Below are 21225 nucleotides of genomic sequence, written 5' to 3'. Positions count from 1 at the left end.
AGGTCCTTGTCCTATGTCCTGCTCTGATATGGTCTGTACAGTGTCCCTGCTTAGCACAGACTGTATGGCCTGTGTTTCCATGGAATGACGTCTCAGGAAGCACTCTGTGACACTCATGTTAGAGACTGCAGGCATATGCTAATATGGCTTTGAAGCTGACTGTGGTTTTAACGGTTTGTTGACATGCTTTCACCAAATTCATTGCTATGCAAATTTAAGCTGATGATAAGAGGTTGTAGGGAATATGGGCAATGGCCTCAAGCCCCACAAAATGTGATTCTGTTCTAGTCGTTGTGTCCTGTGGGAGTGGCTGCCAGGTGTTTGATATCTGTTTCTTAGAGGACTTTTGATTAGAGGTATACTGCCCCTGTTTTCCAAAAGTTGTGTGAGTGTCCATGCTTCTGGTACAATTACAGTAACTTCTATTTGATTTTTTTCTGCATAAGCTGCTTGCTGGATAACATGTTACTCTCCACACCTTACTATTTATTCTCTCTTCTTGTCGGTGCAATTTTCTTAACTTGAAAATTAAGGGGTGTCCTGATTGCCAGCCCCATGGTGGTATGTTTTGCAGGAAGGACTGGAACCTTTAGTGCTAGCTATAGCTATAGCTCTGTCTCCCAGAATGGATCAGTGAATCTCAGTTTGGCTTGCTGCTAAGTCCACAGGCATAACAGGTACTTATCACAGTCAGTGAGGCGTGCCCCATGGCTACTCTCTTAAGTCTACCCCATCAGGCTTTGCATATTTGGACACTTCCCTTATGCCTTCATCTCATAATTGAATCCCACCTCTTCAGTACATTGATTCAAAAACCATACAGAATGACTTAACATAGGCAGGCTGTGACTGAGCTCTGACATTGTGAACTAAAATGCCAGAATGATCTCAGCAGTGCCTCAAGGCTGCCTGTTATCCCGTGGGATCCTAAAGGTCTCTAGATCAACTGCTGTGCAGCCTGATCCACTCCAAATGATAGTAGGCACAAGCATGCCTATCCTCAGGCTCTCCACGCTACTTAGCCAGACAGCACTGTGTACCACACAGCAGATCTTAAGTAGTCTGGAGAGGCATAAGAGCAGCAGGGGCTTTTACTCTCTGATAGAATTGAAGGGCTACTATCCTTAGCTATTTCCAGTTCCCCCTCTACTTGAAGCCTGTCTTTCCCTTGCACCTGCATGCTTGGTGCTTTCTGTCAGTGCCAGGACATGTGCTGGTGCAATGGATACTAGAGGCAATGTGTTCCCCATGAGCTGTTGTACAGTGCTGTGAAAACCTTATGGAGCAAGGTTGTCCTAAAACCCTTTGCTGGCGACAAACTGGTTTGGGTTCTGTTTGATTTCCATTAAAGCACATAGCTCCTTCTGTTGGCTTGTTGGAACCAAAGGGAGGGGACTGGGGTTTGGGACCACTGCTGCTGTTGTATGTCCTCGAGTAAGTTATCTGTGATTCACAAGAGCACATCCTTGGCTGCATTCCTTGCCAGAAGCAAGAGAGGGGAGGAGAACAAAGGCTTCCTAGGAACATCTGAAATAAAAAGACTTACTGGATTTCAACCACAACATCTCTCAGCTTCCCCACCTCTGTTGAATCTCCTTGTGACTTTTTGCTTTTCTTCCTATGTTGTTCCTAAGAACATTCCCCCTACTCATTAGGTAGGGGAATTGCCAGGGTAGAGCACCAAGGGTCCTCTATCAGCTGTGTGGTCTCATGGCAGACTGAATGGGACCTTAAGACCTGTATCTATGTTGGTTGTGTGAAAACCAACTCCCCCAAAAAAGAATGCTGTCGAACTTGTAAAAGCAGGTGGAGTTGTCTTGAGCTAGGATCCTCCACATGAGAGGCTGAAAGACTCTCTGATGTATAGGAGAGAAAGGAGTACTACTCCGCAGCTGGGCACAGTAAACTAAGTAAAACCTGTTGGTGTAAGGCAAATGTTCACCAGCCAAACTGAAGGGGTTCATGTTACAACAGGACAACTAGGATATATACTAGATTTGCATCTCCCCGAGTCCAGCTTGATTGCATATTTTCTTCAGAAAATCTTCTAGAACACTAGAGCTGCTTCTGGGTACTCCCTTAAGGCCTGTTTCCCAATTCAGCTATGTTGAAATGGAAATTTAGGCAGCAACAGAGCCCTCAAGCAATGGATATGGGTCTCTGCTGTGACTGTGCTTTGAACATGGGAAAGCAGTGCTGAAGATTAAGCTGTGAGGCTACATCGATGAGCCACCCAGGCTTGCTCTGACAGTGTATTGAACCAGAGTCCTAAAGCGATTCTTGAATTTGTTGTTGGTTATCTAATCAAGTGTGATGTCCTGCTGTTCCTTTCTTTAAGTGTAATAAATTTGAGGAGAGATTGCTTCACTGTTTAGAGACATCGATTAAAAATTATGACTGGCTGCAGAAGCCTTAATGAAATACTTTCAAATGACTGCAGTCACCTTTCACTTGTTAATTAATGTGCTCTGAAAAGCACTGGCTGTCTGTATCTTGCATCCTCCCATCAGGCTGGGCATCCTGATTTTTTTGTACATGGGTTTAGCTGGTACAAGTGTGGCAGGCCTGAGAAGCTGTGTTTAATAACAGCAACTATGTTGTTTTGCAGTGTTTTGTGCAGTATGTTTTTCACAGCAATTCATGAGTAGGGAACACACTAAACTCACTGGTGGGAAAACTAGTGAGTGCAAGCCCCCTGTTTGGTGTTTTTTTGCGGGGTGGGGTCTGCTCTCTCCCCCTCTCCGCAATAACTGATGAAGCCTGCTGTTTCTGTTGTGTGCTTGGACTGATGCTTTTGCATCTTTACCATCATAATATGTAGGCAGGCTGTTGTGGTTTAACTTCAGCTGGCAACTAAGCACCACACAGCCGCTCGCTCCTCCCCCTTCCCCCCCAACCCGGTGCGGTGGGATGAGGGAGAGAATCAGAAGAGTAAAAGTAAGAAAACTCATGGGTTGAGATAAAGACAGTTTAATAGGTAAAGCAAAAGTCACCCACACAAGCAAAGCAAAGCAAGGAATTCATTCACTACCTCCTAGTGGCAGGCACGTGTTCAGCCATCTCCAGGAAAGCAGGGCTCCATCACACGTAATGGTTACTTGGGAAGACAAACGCCATCGCTCCAAACGTCCCCCCTTCCTTCTTCTTCCCCAGCTTTATATACTGAGCATGATGTCATATGGTATGGAACAGCTCTTTGGCCATTTTGGGTCAGCTGTCCCAGCTGTGCCCCCTCCCAACTTCTTGTGCACCTGGCAGAGCATGGGAAGCTGAAAAGTCCTTGGTTTAGTATAAGCTCTACTTAGCAACAACTGAAACATCCCTGTGTTACCAACACTGTTTTCAGCACAAATCCAAAACATAGCCCCTTACTAGCTACTATGAAGAAAATTAACTATCTGTTGCGTTAAAAGTTACTGTCACGTGGGAGTCTGAGGAGTGGCTGGGGCGGGAACCCTCCTGTTGAGTCACGAGGTTCAGACAGGACTTCCTTACTTTCTAAACTCTTTCTCAGAGAGGATTCTAGGTGTGGCTAAGTCCAATCTTAGTCTCAGACTCGGTCAACAGTTTGTTTTCTAAGGACTGTATATGTAGCCACCCATCAGAGTCAACGCTTGCCTGTCAGAGCCCTCTCAGGGCTTTCACTGAAACAGCTTTGCAAAGTCGATTAAGGCGACAGAGTTAATTTGACAACGTTGTAAGTCCGGTCATGTTCAGTGTACTGAACTTCACGATTACGGATTCACAAATAACGTGATGCACCCCCCAGTCTAGTCGTGTTGCATGAACTATCACGGCCACACTTAAAGAGTCTGGTCGTGTTCAATGAGAACTACCACAGCTAGATTAATGAAGAGTGCAGTTTATTAGAGCAACAGACACACAGGTTCTTTGGATTACCGGTGATAAATTCACTGTCTGCAAAGCACGTGCAAATACCAAGAGTATGAGTAACACCGCCGGCTACAAACACGTTAAAAGACAATAAAACAACTCTAGAGAGATTCTAAGTTTCCCGGGGAGGCACTTGGTATAACCAAGTGTTTGAATCTTACCCAAAGGTGTCGCGATGGGGGGGAAGAGAGGCTCAGCCTGTTGACTGATCCCAGAGGTCAGAGTGGCACACGATGGTGTCTTTCACCATCTCTGTCTCTTGAGCTATTTTATACTATTTATAGTCCACCTATTTTTTATACTATTTATACTCCACCAATATTTTATACTATTTATACTCCACCTTTCAGGTGGAGCTTGAGTGACTCTAGTCATACATGTCTTTGTTTAGGATTGGTGTAAAGTTTTCTCGCTTTGCTTTTAAAGGTATAAGCTAGGAAAATTCAAAGCGCAAGCTCAGTGAGATGTGGTTGCACCTTGGAGGCGGGTAGCTTTTGCAATGGAGATGTGTTTTGGTATTATAATAATGTTATAATGAGCAAGGTTCACCAAAAGGACAGCATTTTGTCAAAAACATGACAGGCTGTTGGCCCACGGTAGCAAATATGCAGCTTATCAGTTCCATAATACCTTTGAGTTCCCATTTAATTGCAGAGCCTGGCTGCGGTATCTCCACACTGCTCCACCCTCTGAGCAGTACTTCTTAGAGTCAGCACACCAAGTTCCCCTGGCGTTACTGACATCTAAGGTTGCAGGCCTAGGGAACTTCCATGGAATGGATTCCTTGCATGTCAGCCGCATCCCACCCAGGAAGCTTCTTCAATGCTGTGCCTTACCTAATAGTGTGAATATAAGTTTAATTTCTGAGTCACCTCCAGCAATTATTCCACACTATCCCAGCCAAAACCAGCATACAGGCACAACAGAAGAGCTCCAGAAGCCAGAAGTGGCACAGGTATGTTTTATGAACAGGAGGATGCGGGCAGAGAGGTGATTACCTCCTTGGGATCAGGCAGTAGACCAGCAACAGGAACAGAAGAAATATGATGTTGTTATGGATGACTCATGATCCATGAAATAAGAAAAGACAGTTAGTCTCCAGCTGGCTCTTACAATAAATGGGATAGTTGACAGATATATCTCAATGTAATAGGGATAGGTAAGGGGCAGGCAGAATAGCTGTACACGCACATGAGTGACCACATGAAATAAAGGGGCACACATATTCAAGTATCTGTGAAAGAGAGATAACATCTAGGGAAAATATTGTGGAAAAGTTGAATTTACACAAACCCACACATGTACACAGGAATGAACTCACAGTTGCCCCTTGTTTTGTGTGGAGAAAATTGTCATCTGCTGGCAAATTCTTTAATCTGTGTTGAGAGCAAAATCTGCTGTGAATGTGGATGATTTGTATGTTTATATAGATGAGGGTTGACTGGAAAAAGGTAGTGAACTCCAATATTAAGTTTCTGGCACTGTACTACCAGCACTCTCACTGCAAAATGTGTAAAAATTGTTAGCACATTCTGGGACAAATAATAAAATGGTCTGTGTTGTGTAACTGCATAAATCAATCACATTACAGAGTAGAAAGATAGGGATTTAACTTAGGTTTAAAAAAAAATCACCCTGTGGAAATAGGTTGTCAAGGGACTGACAGAATGCTGGCTACAATTGGACAAAATTAGACAGCTGAAACTGACTTATCTAAAATGCAGTTCCAAGCCTACCTGAGTGCTACAGGAGCCTAAGGCTCCTGAAGCGAAACACTTGTGTTTCAGTATGTAGAGACACTACCTTTTTCCATTTTTGTTCATTAAGGCAAGGGTTCCGATATCTGATTGGATTGATACTGAAATCCAATGAGTTACTTTTGTCATCTGTGGTTGCATTGCTTGATCAATGATCCTGTGTTTTCTTTATTAGTATTGTTGTTTAGGCCAAAATGATTCTACTTAGTCATAGAAATGGGAAAGCAGCTGATCTGTAGGTCAGTGGGATATGGAATTGCTTTGTGGGGTGAGTTAAGCTTTAGTAATTGTGTAGCTCTGTGTCTCTAAGATAATTCTTGGGCAAAAATTGCAGCATCTATTCCTGTCTAAATGTTGCACACGTCCTCCAGGGATTCATATTCACCATTGTGTTTTAGGTGTGTTTGTGCTTCTCTGGGACCTTCACCAGCATGTGTGAATGAGCATTTTTTTCAGTTAAATGTCATACATTTCTGATTCAGGGAAAAGGGAAGAATGACACCCTAATTTTGTATTGAGATTGAGAGTGATTTAAAGTCTATTCTTTAGCTTCATGTGGCAAGCTGCTTCTTTTTTAAAAAAGAGCTCTTACTCTAGTTTTTGGGTTTATGGTTTTCTTTTCTCTAGTAACAAAAGACTAACTTTAGGTTTCCCAAAACACAACAATGTCTGGCAATGAGAATCTACACAAATATTACCTGTATTAGAAAAGTTAAAAGATGGTAGCACTTGCTCAATTTCATTTAATATAACTGAATATTGTGCAATGGAGACATCTCTGACGACCATCTTTCCCAATAGCAGGAGAGCTTTCTGTGTTCTGTGGACTTTGAGAGGGTCAGACGGGCTTAACTGGCACGGGGAATTTGCACATGAGTTGTTGTCTGATTCAAATTCCAAAAATGACTGTTCCAAATGTATGAAACAAGCATCAAACTTGCTTAGTCACCAAATTAAAATGCATCTATAAATAAAACATTCATCATGGTAGTTTAAGTTGCTCATGTCAATGTCTGTTATTTTGAGATACCGTAGTTTGCCCAGGGCAAATTAATTGCATGTGAATTGGCTACCTCTGGGGGCATCAAAGAGGGGCTTTATAATGTACAGATTCATGTGTTGCTCATCTCAGTTAGAAACAAGGAATTGTTACTGTTGATGACAAGTGTTTGAGGCAAAAAGCATCCTTCTATGGATTGTGAGCCAGAGACCTGGTCCTCCTTGTCAGCATTGTTTAAATTCTCCATAGTAGAAGAGTGAAGGAATATGATCTACTTTCCCAGAACAAAATTATCCCAAAGGCCTGAGGGGCAGCTATGCATTCTTTTGTACCTCCTTGTGTTTCCTCTTCTCTATATTCCTTCAGGGCTGTAGGTATTTGGCTCACTTATACCCTCCCACTCTTTCCTTAAACCCAGTTTTAATTGCATAAGGTTGGGTAAAATCTGGACATCCATACTCCTGGTAACTGTGTTGTGACCAGGGCTCCCAGTCTCTGGCTATCATTGAAATGCCTAGTTGCAATATCTTTACCTTAGGTCTGTTCTTTACTAGCAAGCAGGCTGGTGAAAGAAGTGGAAGTAGATGTACAAAGGGAAGAGGAGAGCCATCTCCCTCTTATACGTGTGTTTTAGGTGTTCAGCAATGACTTCCCTGCACATCAAGCTCATAGAGGTGCCTTCCTAATGTAACAATAGAACAACATCTCTGTATAGGGTATTATGTTTCAATCTTGCTCAATGAAGACCAGCCACCGGCTGGGGTCCAATAGCTAATTCTTTCAGTCAGGATTTCCCCTTCCCAAGGCTCTTTGCAGCAGTGTGCACCACGCCTCCACCACTTCATTTCCTGACTCACATTTCAATTTCAGGAAATGTGGCTTTTCTCAATTTTAGATTAGGATTACTTCATGAGTCAGCTAAATGTGCAAACTGTGAGTAAAAACACTAATGGGCTTTGCTTTCTGCTTTGTCAGATAATTTCTGCACAATCATTGCCACTGGAGCTGAATTCAGAGAGGATGGTGTCTACTGACATCCTGATCCTGTGGACTCATAAACAGGCATGTGGTTTTCCCTAAATAGCAGAGGGGACTGCAAGCAAAGTTTTTTGTCACCATGAAAATGCAGGATTGATCTGTAGAAAAGGTCCTCTTTTCCAAAGTTGAGAACATAGACTTTGGATAGGTTCTGGGTTTTAGATTAATGCTGGACTTGGTACCTTTTAGTTGATTTAAAACACATAATATATTCTTGGAAAGTAACTGTTGTGATATTGTACAAAAATATGAGTTTCTTCCTGTCAATATAATTTATAAAGAGGTAGCGGGATTTTTGATGGCTCTCTAAATCAGCAGTTGAATAAAAGTATTTGAAAGTGTATTACTGCTGTTGGCCTGAATAGTAATGATAGGGACCTGGCTGTTAGCAGACAGCAAGGATCCTGTCACTTCTACAGAACTCCAACAAGCTAAACATCCTTACTACCTTCAAAGCAGCAGATGGGAATTGGTTATAGAGAATGGACCCTGGGCTCAATAGGGTGGTCTTCAGACGTGTTGGATGCTGTTGCAAATGGACACTGCTAGCCCTTAATAGTAGGGGAAGAGGTATTGTTTATTGTACCATGGAGACAGTGGCTGTCAGATACAGAAAGACAGTGTTGTGCATTTTGTGCTTGAAAAAGAGAGCTGAGACAGGAAAAGCAGTGGACAGGTCAGCCTCTGAATGTCTTCAGTAAAGGATTTTTAAAAGTAATCACTCATCCGGGGAGAAAAAAATGAGTTTTTATTTTTCAGAGGAGATTCTAATTTATTTCTTTGTTGCTGTAGGTTGGCATGAAACATAGGTTTTTTTCAAAGTGACAGCATATAATATAAAATAAAATTTTGAAACGGAAAGGCATTTCAGAATGGAAAAACAAAACAACACGTGTTTCCTACATTGCTAGAATGTTTTCTTCTGATGTTAGTGCAAAGTTGTTGCTTTTTTCCTTGTCCAAGTGACATTTCATCAAAGTGAATGCAGAAAATCTGTTCTGACAAAAGAGCACTTTCTTCAGCAAAAAAGTGTTTGGAACATTTGGCTAATTTTTCTGATTGTGAACATGAATGACGTTTCAAAGCCATTAACATTTTCTGGAAAAAAATACGAGGTTTAATATCTAATTAATATTTCTTGAACATTCTTGTATCACACTTCAGGCATAAGATCAAAAAAAGCACAGTTTGATTAACTGTGCTTTAATGCACAGTTAATTAACGCACAATTCCTTTCCCATCCTCACTGGGTTTTGAAAACTGAAGGAAAATGTGTGAGAAAGCTGTAATTCAAAATGACTTGGTTTTATGGCTGTGTTGCAAAACATTTTAAACAAGGTGTGACTATTACTCATATATCAAGTATTGTGTCTGTGTAAACTTGAGAGTTTGAGAGTTCCAAAGCAATGTGTTGCAGGGATTAGCGACTAGGAATTGTCCTGTTCTGTATTTGAAACTCATGGCAATGGTTGCAACAAGGAAAGGAAGGAGTGAATATTGTCTGTGGTGGCACTGTTTTGTCAGTGTTTTCCTTCAGTTGAACAAAAACTTGGGAAACATTTGCAACATTTGAGAAACCATACTGACATTCAGAATTCACATAGTAACAATATCGCATGACTTAGGTCAGGTCCCAGCATCTTCTCTTGCAAAATGTGTATGTCTCATCTCTTCAAGGTGCTGGCTTTCATCAGTGTTCACATATGTGAATTTGGGATTGCCCTTTAGGTTCTGCTCTTTGAAAACCTTGGGCCTGGCAGGTTCTAATAGTAATTGCTGTTGAAAGAGCTGAGAAATCTGTATTCCAAAACCAGGACTACTCACTATCAGGCACGTGTTCTGCTTGTACTTGTTCAGGTAGACTCCAGCAGTGCTTAGAAAACTAAACAGAAACTGATTTACAACCAGTCAACCATGAGGTTTTTTCCCTCATCGCTACCTGAAATTTCAGTAATCTCTCTTAATACTAACATCAGAGCTTAGATTGAAAGGGTTTGGAAGAGAGGAACAGGGTGGAGTATGACTTCCAGGTTCCTTTCTGAACAGTATCCCTATAATCCTAGTCACTGGTCTAGCAGCAATAGTGTTGTTAAACAAGTGTAGATGCATTCTGCCGTTGCCAGGTACTAGTAGGCTCTGATTCTGTATGAGTCCAGGCATACCAGAAGAGGGGAGTCTGTAAGACAAAACCTCAAGAACAAATGGGGAAGGGGAGGCAGCACAGAAGGATCCTTACAGTAGATGTCAACAGTTTCAAATCTTATGCACCTGGAAGTGCTTAATTCAAGGGCATGGTTTCAAGGTGCTAAGCTGACTTTTTTCCAACTTAATTTGCTCTTCATTCTAGAAGATGAGAAATGTCTGGTTTGGTATTTCTAGCTGCAACTAGTGACAGCTCAGTTGGTTTACTTGGAACAAAGAAGGCAGATAACAGATTGACAATGTAATTTTTGGAAACTGAAAGGGGGCAGGGAAGGGAGTGAAGGAGGAAAGTATTTGAAAACATAATCTTTGCTTTCATCCACCAGTAAGCCTGGAACAATGCTCAGTGTAAAGAGCTCTGGACATCCAGAAAAGTAGCCGGTATAGAAATTAGAACTCAGCCCATCATTAACAATGTGGTGATAACTATTGACTGCAAACACTAGCAATAAGTAAAACCAGTTCATTGACTGAATGTTCTTGCCTCTCAGTTCTTCTCCTTTGTGAAAAGAAAATTTGCATGCTTGGCGTTGCAAAGCTTTGAGGTCAGTTTCACACAGCTCCCACTTGCCACCTCTACTCTTGCTCAGCCTTCACACAAAATGACCTCTGAAATCCATTTCTGAGGGCTTTCCATTCAGACTGGGTTCTACTTAATGAAAGTAATTCTGTTTTTTTTAGGAGAACAAAAAAACCCGTTGAAATGCATGGGAAGAAATAGATTGGGATGTGATTTTTGTGGAATTATTTCACAAGAAACCACAATAAAATCCACCTCCATTTCAAACCAGCCACAAAACCACTATTAAGGGGAAGACCTGCAAAAGGGAAACTCTAGGTTTTGATCTGCTCTAACTCTAAAAGCTGAAGAAACACCACATTTGCTGAAGGAGAGAAGATACAAAGGAGGTAGGACATGAGATAGTATGGAGGTGGGAAATAACCACTTTTCAAGAGTCAAAATGCTAGGTTAGATAGCCATCCATTTCCTCCCAGTTTTCCAGCATACTGCCTTGAGAAGAAAATGGGAGCTGGTGCTTGATTAAGGGCTGTTAGAGGTGTCAGTAAATAATCAGAGGAGATAGCTGAGAATGAAGATGATTGAAGATTACTGAAGATAACTGAATGAAGATAACTCCCAGGTTTTTATCTGCACATGGCCAGTTGACAGTTGAATCATCTGAGATGTTCCACAAACATAGGAAAGTAGTTGGTTTTAACAGAAGATCTACATGCAAATAAAATCTCCAGGTTTATTAGTCTTAGGCAGTCAGCTTTCAATGGCTAAATGAGCCACATGTCACAGAGGGCTGTGATGATAAAATGATGATTCAGTGAATGCAGGGAGAGGTCCTTCATTCGTTGAGCTTAATCCTTCTACCCCACAAGTCAGTTTGCTTTGTTACTGATATTAACATTGCAGGACTGCACCCCTTAAAAATTGTAGTGCAAACTGCCTGAAAAGAGAATGGATGTGGGGTGACATCCCATTGCTGTGAAATAAGATAGAAATCTCAGAAAACAGTGATAGAGCTTTGCTCCTCTAAATGCAAACTGTATGTGGATTGCATACTGCTATTTATGAGAGATGAGGATGACCCTTCAACCTCCAGACATATCAGTTTTTTATGCAAGTGGTTTTAAGTCATCTATCGTGCTTTGCAGTGAAGGGAAAAAACAGCAGCAGAAATATTGCCTTGTTTGTAAGCAAATGGTCTGAAGCCCTGACTGCCAAGCCAGAACACTGGTCCAAAAGGCCCTGAAGCAGAGAAAAAAGGGAAGGGAAGGGAAGGGAAGGGAAGGGAAGGGAAGGGAAGGGAAGGGAAGGGAAGGGAAGGGAAGGGAAGGGAAGGGAAGGGAAGGGAAGGGAAGGGAAGGGAAGGGAAGGGAAGGGAAGGGAAGGAAGGGAAGGGAAGGGAAGGGAAGGGAAGGGAAGGGAAGGGAAGGGAAGGGAAGGGAAGGGAGGGAGGGAGAAGGGAAGGGAGAGGGGAGAGGGAAGGGGAGAGGGAAGGGAAGGGGAGAGGGAAGGGAGGGAAGGGGAAGGGAAGGGAAAGGAAGGGGAAGGGAAGGGAAGGGAGAGGGGAGGGGAGGGGGAAGGGAAGGGAGAGGGGAGAGGGAAGGGAGGGGAGAGGGAAGGGGAGAGGGAAGGGGAGAGGGAAGGGAGGGGAGAGGGGGAGAGGGAAGGGGAAGGGAAAGGAAGGGAAGGGAGGGGAGAGGGGGAGAGGGAAGGGGAAGGGAAAGGAAGGGAAGGGAAGAGGGAAGGGGAAGGGAAGGGAAAGGAGAGGGGAGAGGGAAGGGGAGAGGGGGAGGGGGAAGGGGAGGGGAGGGAAGGGAAAGGGAAAGGAAGGGAAGGGAGAGGGAAGGGAGGGGAGAGGGGGAGAGGGAAGGGGAAGTGAAAGGAAGGGAAGGGAAGGGGAGAGGGGAGGAGGGAGAGGGAAGGGGAAGGGAAGGGAGAGGGGAGAGGGAAGGGAAGGGAGAGGGAAAGGAAGGGAAGGGGAGGGGGGAGAGGGGAGGGGGGAGAGGGAAGGGAAGGGAGAGGGAGAGGGAAGGGAAGGGGAGAGGGGGAGAGGGAAGGAAGGGAAGGGAAGGGAGAGGGGAGAGGGAAGGGGAGAGGGGGAAGGGAAAGGAAGGGAAAGGAAGGGAAGGGAGAGGGAAGGGGAGGGGGAAGGGGAAGGGAAAGGAAGGGAAGGGAGAGGGAAGGGGAGGGGGGAGGAGGAAGGGGAGGGAAGGGGAGGGGGGAGGAGGAAGGGGAGGGAAGGGAAGGGGAGGAGGAAGGAGAGGGAAGGGAAAGGGAAAGGAAGGGAAAGGAAAGGGAAAGGAAGGGAAGGGAGAGGGAAGGGGAGGGGGGAGAGGGGAGGGGGGAGAGGGAAGGGAAGGGAGAGGGAGAGGGAAGGGAAGGGAGAGGGAGAGGGAAGGGAAGGGGAGAGGGGGAGAGGGAAGGAAGGGAAGGGAAGGGAGAGGGGAGAGGGAAGGGGAGAGGGGGAAGGGAAAGGAAGGGAAAGGAAGGGAAGGGAGAGGGAAGGGGAGGGGGAAGGGGAAGGGAAAGGAAGGGAAGGGAGAGGGAAGGGGAGGGGGGAGGAGGAAGGGGAGGGAAGGGGAGGGGGGAGGAGGAAGGGGAGGGAAGGGAAAGGGAAAGGAAGGGAAAGGAAAGGGAAAGGAAGGGAAGGGAGAGGGGAGAGGGAAGGGAGGGGAGGGGGGAGAGGGAAGGGGAAGGGAAAGGAAGGGAAGGGAGAGGGAAGGGAAGGGGAGAGGGGAGGAGGGAGAGGGAAGGGAGAGGGAAGGGAGAGGGGAGAGGGAAGGGAAGAGGAGAGGAGAGGGGGGAGAGGGAAGGGGAAGGGAAGGGAGAGGGAGAGGGAAGGGAGAGGGGAGAGGGAAGGGAAGGGGAGAGGGGGAGAGGGAAGGGGAGGGGAAGGGAAGGGAGAGGGAAAGGAGAGGGGAGAGGGAAGGGGAAGGGAAAGGAAGGGAAGGGAGAGGGAAGGGAGAGGGAAGGGGAGGGGGGAGGAGGAAGGGAAGGGGAGGGAAGGGAAGGCAAGGCAAGGGAAGGGAAGCGAAAGGGAAAGGAAGGGAGAGGGAAGGGGAAGGGAAGGGGAAGGGAAGGGAAGGGAAGGGAAGGGAAGGGAAGGGAAGGGAAGGGAAGGGAAGGGAAGGGAAGGGAAGGGAAGGGAAGGGGGGAGGGGAGGGGAGTGGACGGGAAGGGAGGGGAGGGGAGGGGAGGGGAGGGGAGGGGAGGGGAGGGGAGGGGAGGGGAGGAAGAAGATAGAAGAGAGAGGAGAGGGGAGAGAAGAGAAGGTTACTTACTGCAAAGAAGCTGGCTCTCGGCTGGCCATGGCTTTAGCTTATTGATGGAGATAGTCTCCACTGTACTTGTCTGGCAAGCCCATTATGCTAAAGTGTTTTCATCCTTTCTCCATGCAATCAGATTTTGCTTTCCCAGGTTTGAGCTGACAATTTGCAGATGGCACCAATAAAATAAAATAATTTTTTTTTTTAAAAAAGGAAGACTTTATTATTCTAAAATGCACAAGTGTATGGGAAAGTACCATGGTCCCTACTTCAGGTGTCAGTAGTTGCTTTTCTGCCCAGTTTAGGATAGCTGGCTCGTCAGTGTTTGTGTCAGACTAGGATAGACCTACGTGCAGGAAAATATCTTGCCTACATCTTGTCTCCATTAACTGGAAGATTTATCTACAGATGGATGCAAGGTGATGTCATCCCTGCTGGCTGGTTGGCAAAGGGCAAATCCAAACAGCAGGAGGTGACTGATCTGCCATGTAGCCTGCACCTTGTAGTCTGCCATCACATTGGATTGACTTCTCACTTTCTTGAACCTCTCAGGTGTCAAAACTTGTCCCCTTTGCAGGTCTTACCCTTAATAGCGTTTTGTGCCTCACTTGAAATGGAGGTGGATTTTATTGTGCTTTCTTGTGAAATAATTGCACAAAAACACATTTTCAATTTCAGAAAAGTTTTACTTAGGAGTCCTGAAATTTAGTCTCACAGGCTTCTTTGGTTCTTTTTCGATCTTTTTTCTTTAATACTAGGTTTTTACAAATTTTTCAAATCAAATTTGTTTTTGAACTAGAAGCTCTACTTAGTGGTTTGTATATATGAAAATATACAAATGGTAAAGATTTATCATGGACTCCTAGAGAGATCTCGTTGGGAATGGACCTCTGGAGGTGTCTAGTCCAACCCTCTGCTCCAAGCAGGACACACCCATCAGGTTGCTGGGTGCTTTATACAGGTAAATTTGGAAGACTTGTGAGGATGGAGATCTCCTGACCTGACTGAACCTGGTCCCAGGGCTGCACCACTTTCATGAGGAAGAAGCTTTTCCCTGTGTCCAGTGGGAATTCTCTTTGTTGCAGCTTGTGCTTGTTGACTCACTGTGTACCTCTGAGAAACTTCCATCTTCTCTGTAACTCTCCTATTTAGGCAATGGATGACTGCAACCTGACACCACCTCACCTTTTCTTCTCCAGACTGAACAGACCACAGTTTCCTCAGCCTATCCTTGTACATCATGTGCTTCCACCCCCAGACCATGTTTAGTGGCTCTGCTCTGGACTTGCTCCAGTGTTGTCTTCTCTTTTTTATGGGGTTACCTCACACCAGTTACAGTTACAGATACAGATGAAGCCTCACTGGTGCTCTGTAGAGGAAGTAGTCACTTTCTTCCAGCCATTGGCTACAATTTTGCTATGCAGCCCAGGCTGCAGTAGGCCTTCATGGGCAGACTGTTGATTCATGTTCTGTGTCCTGTCCACCACAGTTCCTTTTCTGGCCAGTTGTGCCCCAGCTTGCACTGCTGCCTGGGTTTATTGCATCCCAAGGGCAGAAACTTTCTGTTTGCCTTGGTTGAATTCCATTAGGCTGCTATCCATAACTTCTAGGTCACATTCGTTTTCACTGACCTTCACAGTGTGGCCTCCCAAAAGGCTGGCCTGTCATGATATAGAGAAGATGCTTCTTGTTCATTTGTGGAATTCTGATAGCCATAGACATCATACACTGTGAGCTCAACGACTATGTGCTACCCAAACCAACTACCCAAAATATCTACATAGGTCCTTATTAGAGAAGCAACAGCTTCTCTGTCATGAATACATGGCTTGTAGCAGTTTGTTTACATTATATGCGTTTTCCTTCTGTTTTTAAAAGGGCATGTGTCCTTGCCCTTTCTGCATTAAAGTGCACTTGGCAGACTGTTCTCCAGTTCCTGCTATAGTCCTGAAATTAGCATTCACCTGTGATTCCATTAATTTATCTGCACACTTTTAAGGCGTTTTGTAGCAAAGCAGATGCATAGTGAACCAAAGGAAGGGAACAATACATCTGTCCTCATAATAAAGTATTTAAAGATGCCACCCTTGTTTAAAGGAAATAATTTAGAGAGCAATTATGATTCAAAAGAGATTTTTTTTCCTCTAAGAAATTGATATTTAAAGCAAGATATTAAGTGTGTAGTGCTATAATTACATTGCCTGCAGTGGTTTCTGCTCACCAGAAAGGGTCACTTCATCGGAGAATTGTTGAACATATCTGAAAGATATGAGCTTGATTGTGCTACAGGCACTTCCAGAGGGAATGCTGCACCTGCTAACTAGAAAATGGCACATTTTAGAGAAGCTGCATTTAACATGGCATGATTTGTTTTCCTGCTGTAGCTTTCTGTGCCATCTTAAACTGGGTTTCCTTGCTGACACAGACTGACTCCAGTTTTAACACTATTGTCTCTGTCCCTGGACACACGTGGAAGAAACAATGGTTTGGAGCCAGAAAGTTAGGGAGTAGGACATCAAGCAAGCTGTAAAAACCCTCTAGGCCTCATTTAACATCTTGAAGTGTAGGAGTTGTCCTTTGCTCTTGTTTTGTCCTGGCTAAACTCTACACTCTTAAAATAGCCTGTATGACATGCTAAAGACAGTAGACACTGAAGGGTCACTGCTGGGAAGAGATGAGATCAGCTCTACCACTTGCTGTACTATATGGCAGTGTGGGTGCTACCTGTCAGAGTGGCATTATGCTGCACTGGTTGCTTTTGCAGTACCAGACAGAGCAGTTACCATGTCACTCTTCTCTTCCCTGTGTAATCATGAGCCTTCCCTCAAAGAGGCAGCGTGCTGTGCAGGCAGGCAGGCAGGTCATCTAGGAATTGAACGCTTCTGGTGTGGAAGTCACAGACTGGTTTCTGCCTGCAGAAAGGCTGCAGGACAGCAGCCTTTGCTCAGTACAGTGCAGGTGAAAGTCTCTATGCCATTAATCTTGGGAATGCGCTCATGTGAAGAAGTTTTCCCAGCTGAAGCCACCAGGTTCTGTACATAGCCATGTTCTGGGCAGTTGTTGCAAGGGTGGGATGGGTGTGGTCTGTCCTGAGGTCTCCACAGGACAGGACAGGGCAGGCCTTGCCTCATATGAGTGAGGCTCATGGCCTGCCTATGTGTCTATGAAGAGAGCCTCAGGCCTCTGACAGGCCAAAACCAATGATACCTTTTGGTCCAGAAGTAATGACTGGCTGTAGTCAAAAGTAAATGTTCCCAGGAAAACACTGGTGGGGGACAGGAAACGGGCTGTCCTCTGGCACACCTTTGCATCAATTCCAGGGTAAGACAGCCTTGTACCTGGATCCAGAGAGCACAGGTGGTGAAAACAAAATACTAGCTTAGGCTGCCTTTGTGTTGGACATGGGGGTTTGCAGCTAGCAGTTGCTGTCTGTCAGAGTCTGGCCACTGTCTCGGCCTGTCACCCAGTGACTACTTGCATTTTGTTTTCCTACACTCCCCTACATCATGAAGGAGAGCTGGTCATGGTGCTTCTCCTCTCTTCCCTATACACAAGCATGAACTAACACTTTGCTTTCCTTGCAGGAGCAGTCAAGGTTTTATGCACATGAAACTGATGAAAACGAAAGAGAAATACATCCTGGGTCAGAACAGCCCTCCCTTCGACAGCGTTCCTGAAGTCATCCACTACTACACCACAAAAAAGCTGCCTATCAAAGGAGCAGAACACTTGTCACTGCTCTACCCTGTGGCTGTGCGGACCCTCTAATAACCTAGTCTCACCCCTTCCTGTGGATGGGAGGTGAGAGGTAAGCTGGGTTGCACAGAATTCATTGCCAGAATTCAATGCTTGAGTCTGATGGAGAGTGGCAGCCTTTAGTCTTGAGAACGTGGGCACTCTGCAGAGTTGTGTATGGAACTGCATGTATGGTACTCTTATGCTGCAGCATGCCTCTAGAACTGTGCTTCTACATAAAAGAAAGAAATCTTATTTTAGTGCAAGGAGAACAGATAACCTTCCCAGAGCTTCTCTATGAAGGAAAGCACTTCCCAACAAAAGTCATTCCTCCATGTTTTGAGCAGAATCAACAAGTTCTTCTCAGCAGTAAAACACCATCAACTTTTATTCTCTTGCTACCCTGAGAAACTTCTCCATGTGAAAGAGTAACCTGACTCTGAGGGACCCTAGGGTGTTCTTGGTGGACCTGAGAAGGAGCTGCTTAGCAGGCAACCTGTGGCTCTGGTCGCTTAGCTTGGTGGGTTTTGGTCTTTTAATGCAGTTTCTTGGGGTAGTCAAATATTGAACTCCTATTAGGCACACAATATTAAAAAAATTTTGTGAGAGCAAATCATGGTCAATTATTTATGAATAGGGAATGTAGTTAAAGAGTAGTTATATATTTTTATCCTTTTTGGTACAATAATCTCTTAAGGTTTACTATCTTCATATGCAAGTTTTATCCATAGATGCAGGCAGCTAATTCTGTTTGGGGCAGTTACACCATAATGTTTTAAGTAGTTGAGAGTGAGTCATTTTAATATGTGGGTTAGTATGCATGAGGGTGGTCGAAGGCTTTTATAAAGCTTTAGTAGGCAAAATCTTCACTTGCTCATTCACCTGGATCAAACAGGTGTCCCACTGAGGTAGCAGATTAACAAGTGTGTGTCACACTGCCGTTCTGTAAGATAGCTTTTGCAGCTGTGTAAATGAGAACTGCAGTATGTAGCAGAGCAGAATTTTTTTTTCTGGTGTACCAAGGCATTCTTAAAACATGGTCCCTTGACACATACCTTCTACCCAGTGTTCATTTTCACCATGAGCAGAAGCCCCCTGCTGTATTTCAGTCACTGTTAGCCAGAAGCACTGCAGAAGCTGCTCTGTACCTTAGTCCTGCCAACTCAGTGCCCATCCACTTGAGAGATATTTCCTATGTGCTCTGTGTGCTCATTGAATGGGATAAGTGAAAAAAATATAATTGTGCAGAAACTGGAACTGGGGAATCAATAGCCTGGTAGTCCTCGCTTTGTGCCATCTCCCACCTATGTCTAGAATGTTGTGTGTTAACTCATCGGCTGTTGTAGTAGCAAACTGGTTATATGCAGTTTATGTATTTTACAGACTGCAATAGGACTGTGAAATTGTGTGTTATTTAATTCAACTTTCTTACCTACTATTCCCTTTTATGTATGCTTAGAAAGAAGCAAATCTGAAATTGTAATGGAATAACCACTTACTGCCTGTAAAAGTAGTGCTTCATTGTATTGTCTAATCTGATAAGAACCTCAAGGATGTCCCATATAATGTCATCGGTGATGAAAGTTCTGCTTCCTTTTAAGCCTGCCTTGTTCTTTATATGACATCCAACACAGTTTGAACAGGAGTGGATCACACATATGTGAGAAGCCCAGTGTCATTCTGTGCAGCAACTGTAGTGGGTCAAGCTGTCCCTATCTCACCCGGAATTTGAAGCTGCATTGGACTAGGTTCTTACTGGTTTTCTGAGAGGAGGGTGGCACAGTGGAGACAAGAGACAACATTCTTCTCCAAGTGTAACCAAACATTCCCTTTTTCATGTACTCACCTACACGCACCTTTTATTTCCCTAAAGTCTTTGCAGAACTCTTCATTCTCCTCAACATCACCTAATTGGCAAGAGCATACAGGCACTTTCAAGTGAGTATATTCTTTCCTCACTGGAGCAGGAGTTCATGAAGGTGGCATAGCTCACAGACATTAGGAATCAGATTGTATCTGCTACTGTCTGAGTCTTTGCCTGTGTGGGCTCTGGCAAATCCATTGTGCCCGTTGGGACAGAAATATGTCATATTTCTTCTTTTGCATGTTGAAGTGCATTTTTGAGAATCTGGCATTTTTGCTGTTCTATGGCCTGTTTTTCTTCTTCTGTAATGGAAAAGTAAGCCCCTACTCTCTCTGACACCAGTTACTAGTAGAAACCAACATTATTGTTAACCAAGGCCTTGCCAGCTTCCTTAAGGTCATTGTCTTTAGCTCATGGAGATGACTGTTTGCTGAATCTTCCTTGTCATGGGCCTGACTGAAAGTCAGCTGAAGCCAGCAGGTGCCACTTTATTGCTCTGTGCAGATTTTGGTTTGGGATTCCTTGCTTCATACAAATCAGGTCAATATGCATCATACAAATGTGTATACAGTTTATTACAGCTTCAAGGATCAGATCAGGATTCTTGGTTCAGCAAGAGGAAATAATCTCAGAAAATGTTGGTCGTCTGTGGGAAGGATTTTTTGATTATTTTATAAAAAGACTTTTAGAAAGTACTCGGTAATTGCAGAATAAATAAAACCAGGATTTTGTTTGCACTGTAACGTTGTCTTTGTTTATTTAAGTGATTGTATGATATTTTTCCAGTGAAGGAATATTATTCCCAGACTTTTTAATGTACAGTGAAAATACAGTTTGTTGCAGTGTGTGATATTGCATATAGGTGGAAGATCTCGTAGCGATCATGCCTATATAGCACATTAAAAGTTTATTTAAAAAAAAATTATAAACCTCTCCCTTTTCTTGCTCTTATTGTCAATGTGTACTCAGATTGTCTTGAACAGTTAATAGTTGAAGCAGCGTTTCAGAACAACTTGTTTTTATGTGTTTGTGTAGTGAAAGTAATCATTAGGCTATAATCTGGTTTGGAGTCTGGAAAATCATATGGCTCAGGTCTGCCCTGAGTAATTGTCTTGACAGTGTGCACCTTCGCCAAAACAGTACAGGTGTGTGTGTGAATGACATTGCTGTCCAAGTGCTTGAGGTGCTCAAGGAATCCAGTTATTGTTGTTTACAGCATAACACTGGTGAATCACTTTTTGCAGGCTTTATAGGAGGTGTTAATTAGTTTCTATTTTGATGAGTATTTCGCAGTGTGATGAAAGCTCCCGAGCTGTGAACATCTGTATGATGGATAGGAGAGTTTTAGTGGCCAAGATTACATTTCACAGTTCCTTCCATACCTGGAAAAATCGTTAAGGTTTGTGGAAGTACAGTCATCACCATGGGTTCTGTACTTGATAACAGTTTATTCTCTGACTCTGAAATTAAGTCTTTAGAACCAGGATGCAAAGTGCAGGGCTTTCTTAAAAGCAAATGTACAAAACACACATTTCCAGCTTCTCAAAGAACATGACCTGAGTCTATGTCCTGAGGAAAAACAGTTGCTGCTTGGAGGATGACACATTTATGTGCTGCTCCTCGTCATCACAATGAGGTTCAGGATTTGCCCTTTCTCTTGCTGCATGGCTCAAGCTGGCAACACAAACACTATGTGACAATGCTGGTGGAGGCTACAGATGCCATCTTTTATCCCGGCTCTGATTCCATATTCACCCTGCTGCACTGCTAATCTACATTCTGGGGTACTCAGTTGGTCCTCTGCTGCTGTTAGTTATTCATGCTGTCCTCAGGTTGTACATAGGGTGGTGCCTGAGCAGAATAAGCAGGGTCTTAACATTTGTTTAAATAAATAAACAAATAAAACCCACCCAACACACTACTGCACTAGCTCCTTGGAGAGGAGGAAAAAC

The 21225-nt window shown here is 44.2% G+C and overlaps 1 protein-coding gene across 1 annotated transcript in view; it reads left to right on the top strand.

Annotated features, from left to right (window-relative positions):
- Positions 1–20140, top strand: part of SHB (SH2 domain containing adaptor protein B) — an 89059-nt gene extending 68919 nt beyond the window's left edge. Inside the window, exon 6 of the mRNA XM_075527248.1 lies at positions 17259–20140. Within this exon, the coding sequence (XP_075383363.1) occupies positions 17259–17442 (184 nt within the window). The 3' untranslated portion in view covers positions 17443–20140. The remainder of the gene's footprint in view (positions 1–17258) is intronic.
- Positions 20141–21225: the final 1085 nt, after the last annotated feature.

Source organism: Mycteria americana, chromosome Z (genome assembly GCF_035582795.1).
Source record: "Mycteria americana isolate JAX WOST 10 ecotype Jacksonville Zoo and Gardens chromosome Z, USCA_MyAme_1.0, whole genome shotgun sequence".
NCBI classification, from domain to species: Eukaryota; Metazoa; Chordata; class Aves; order Ciconiiformes; family Ciconiidae; genus Mycteria; species Mycteria americana.
The sequence above is the reverse complement of the archived record's forward strand: the minus strand, read 5'-3'. Positions and strand labels throughout refer to the sequence as shown.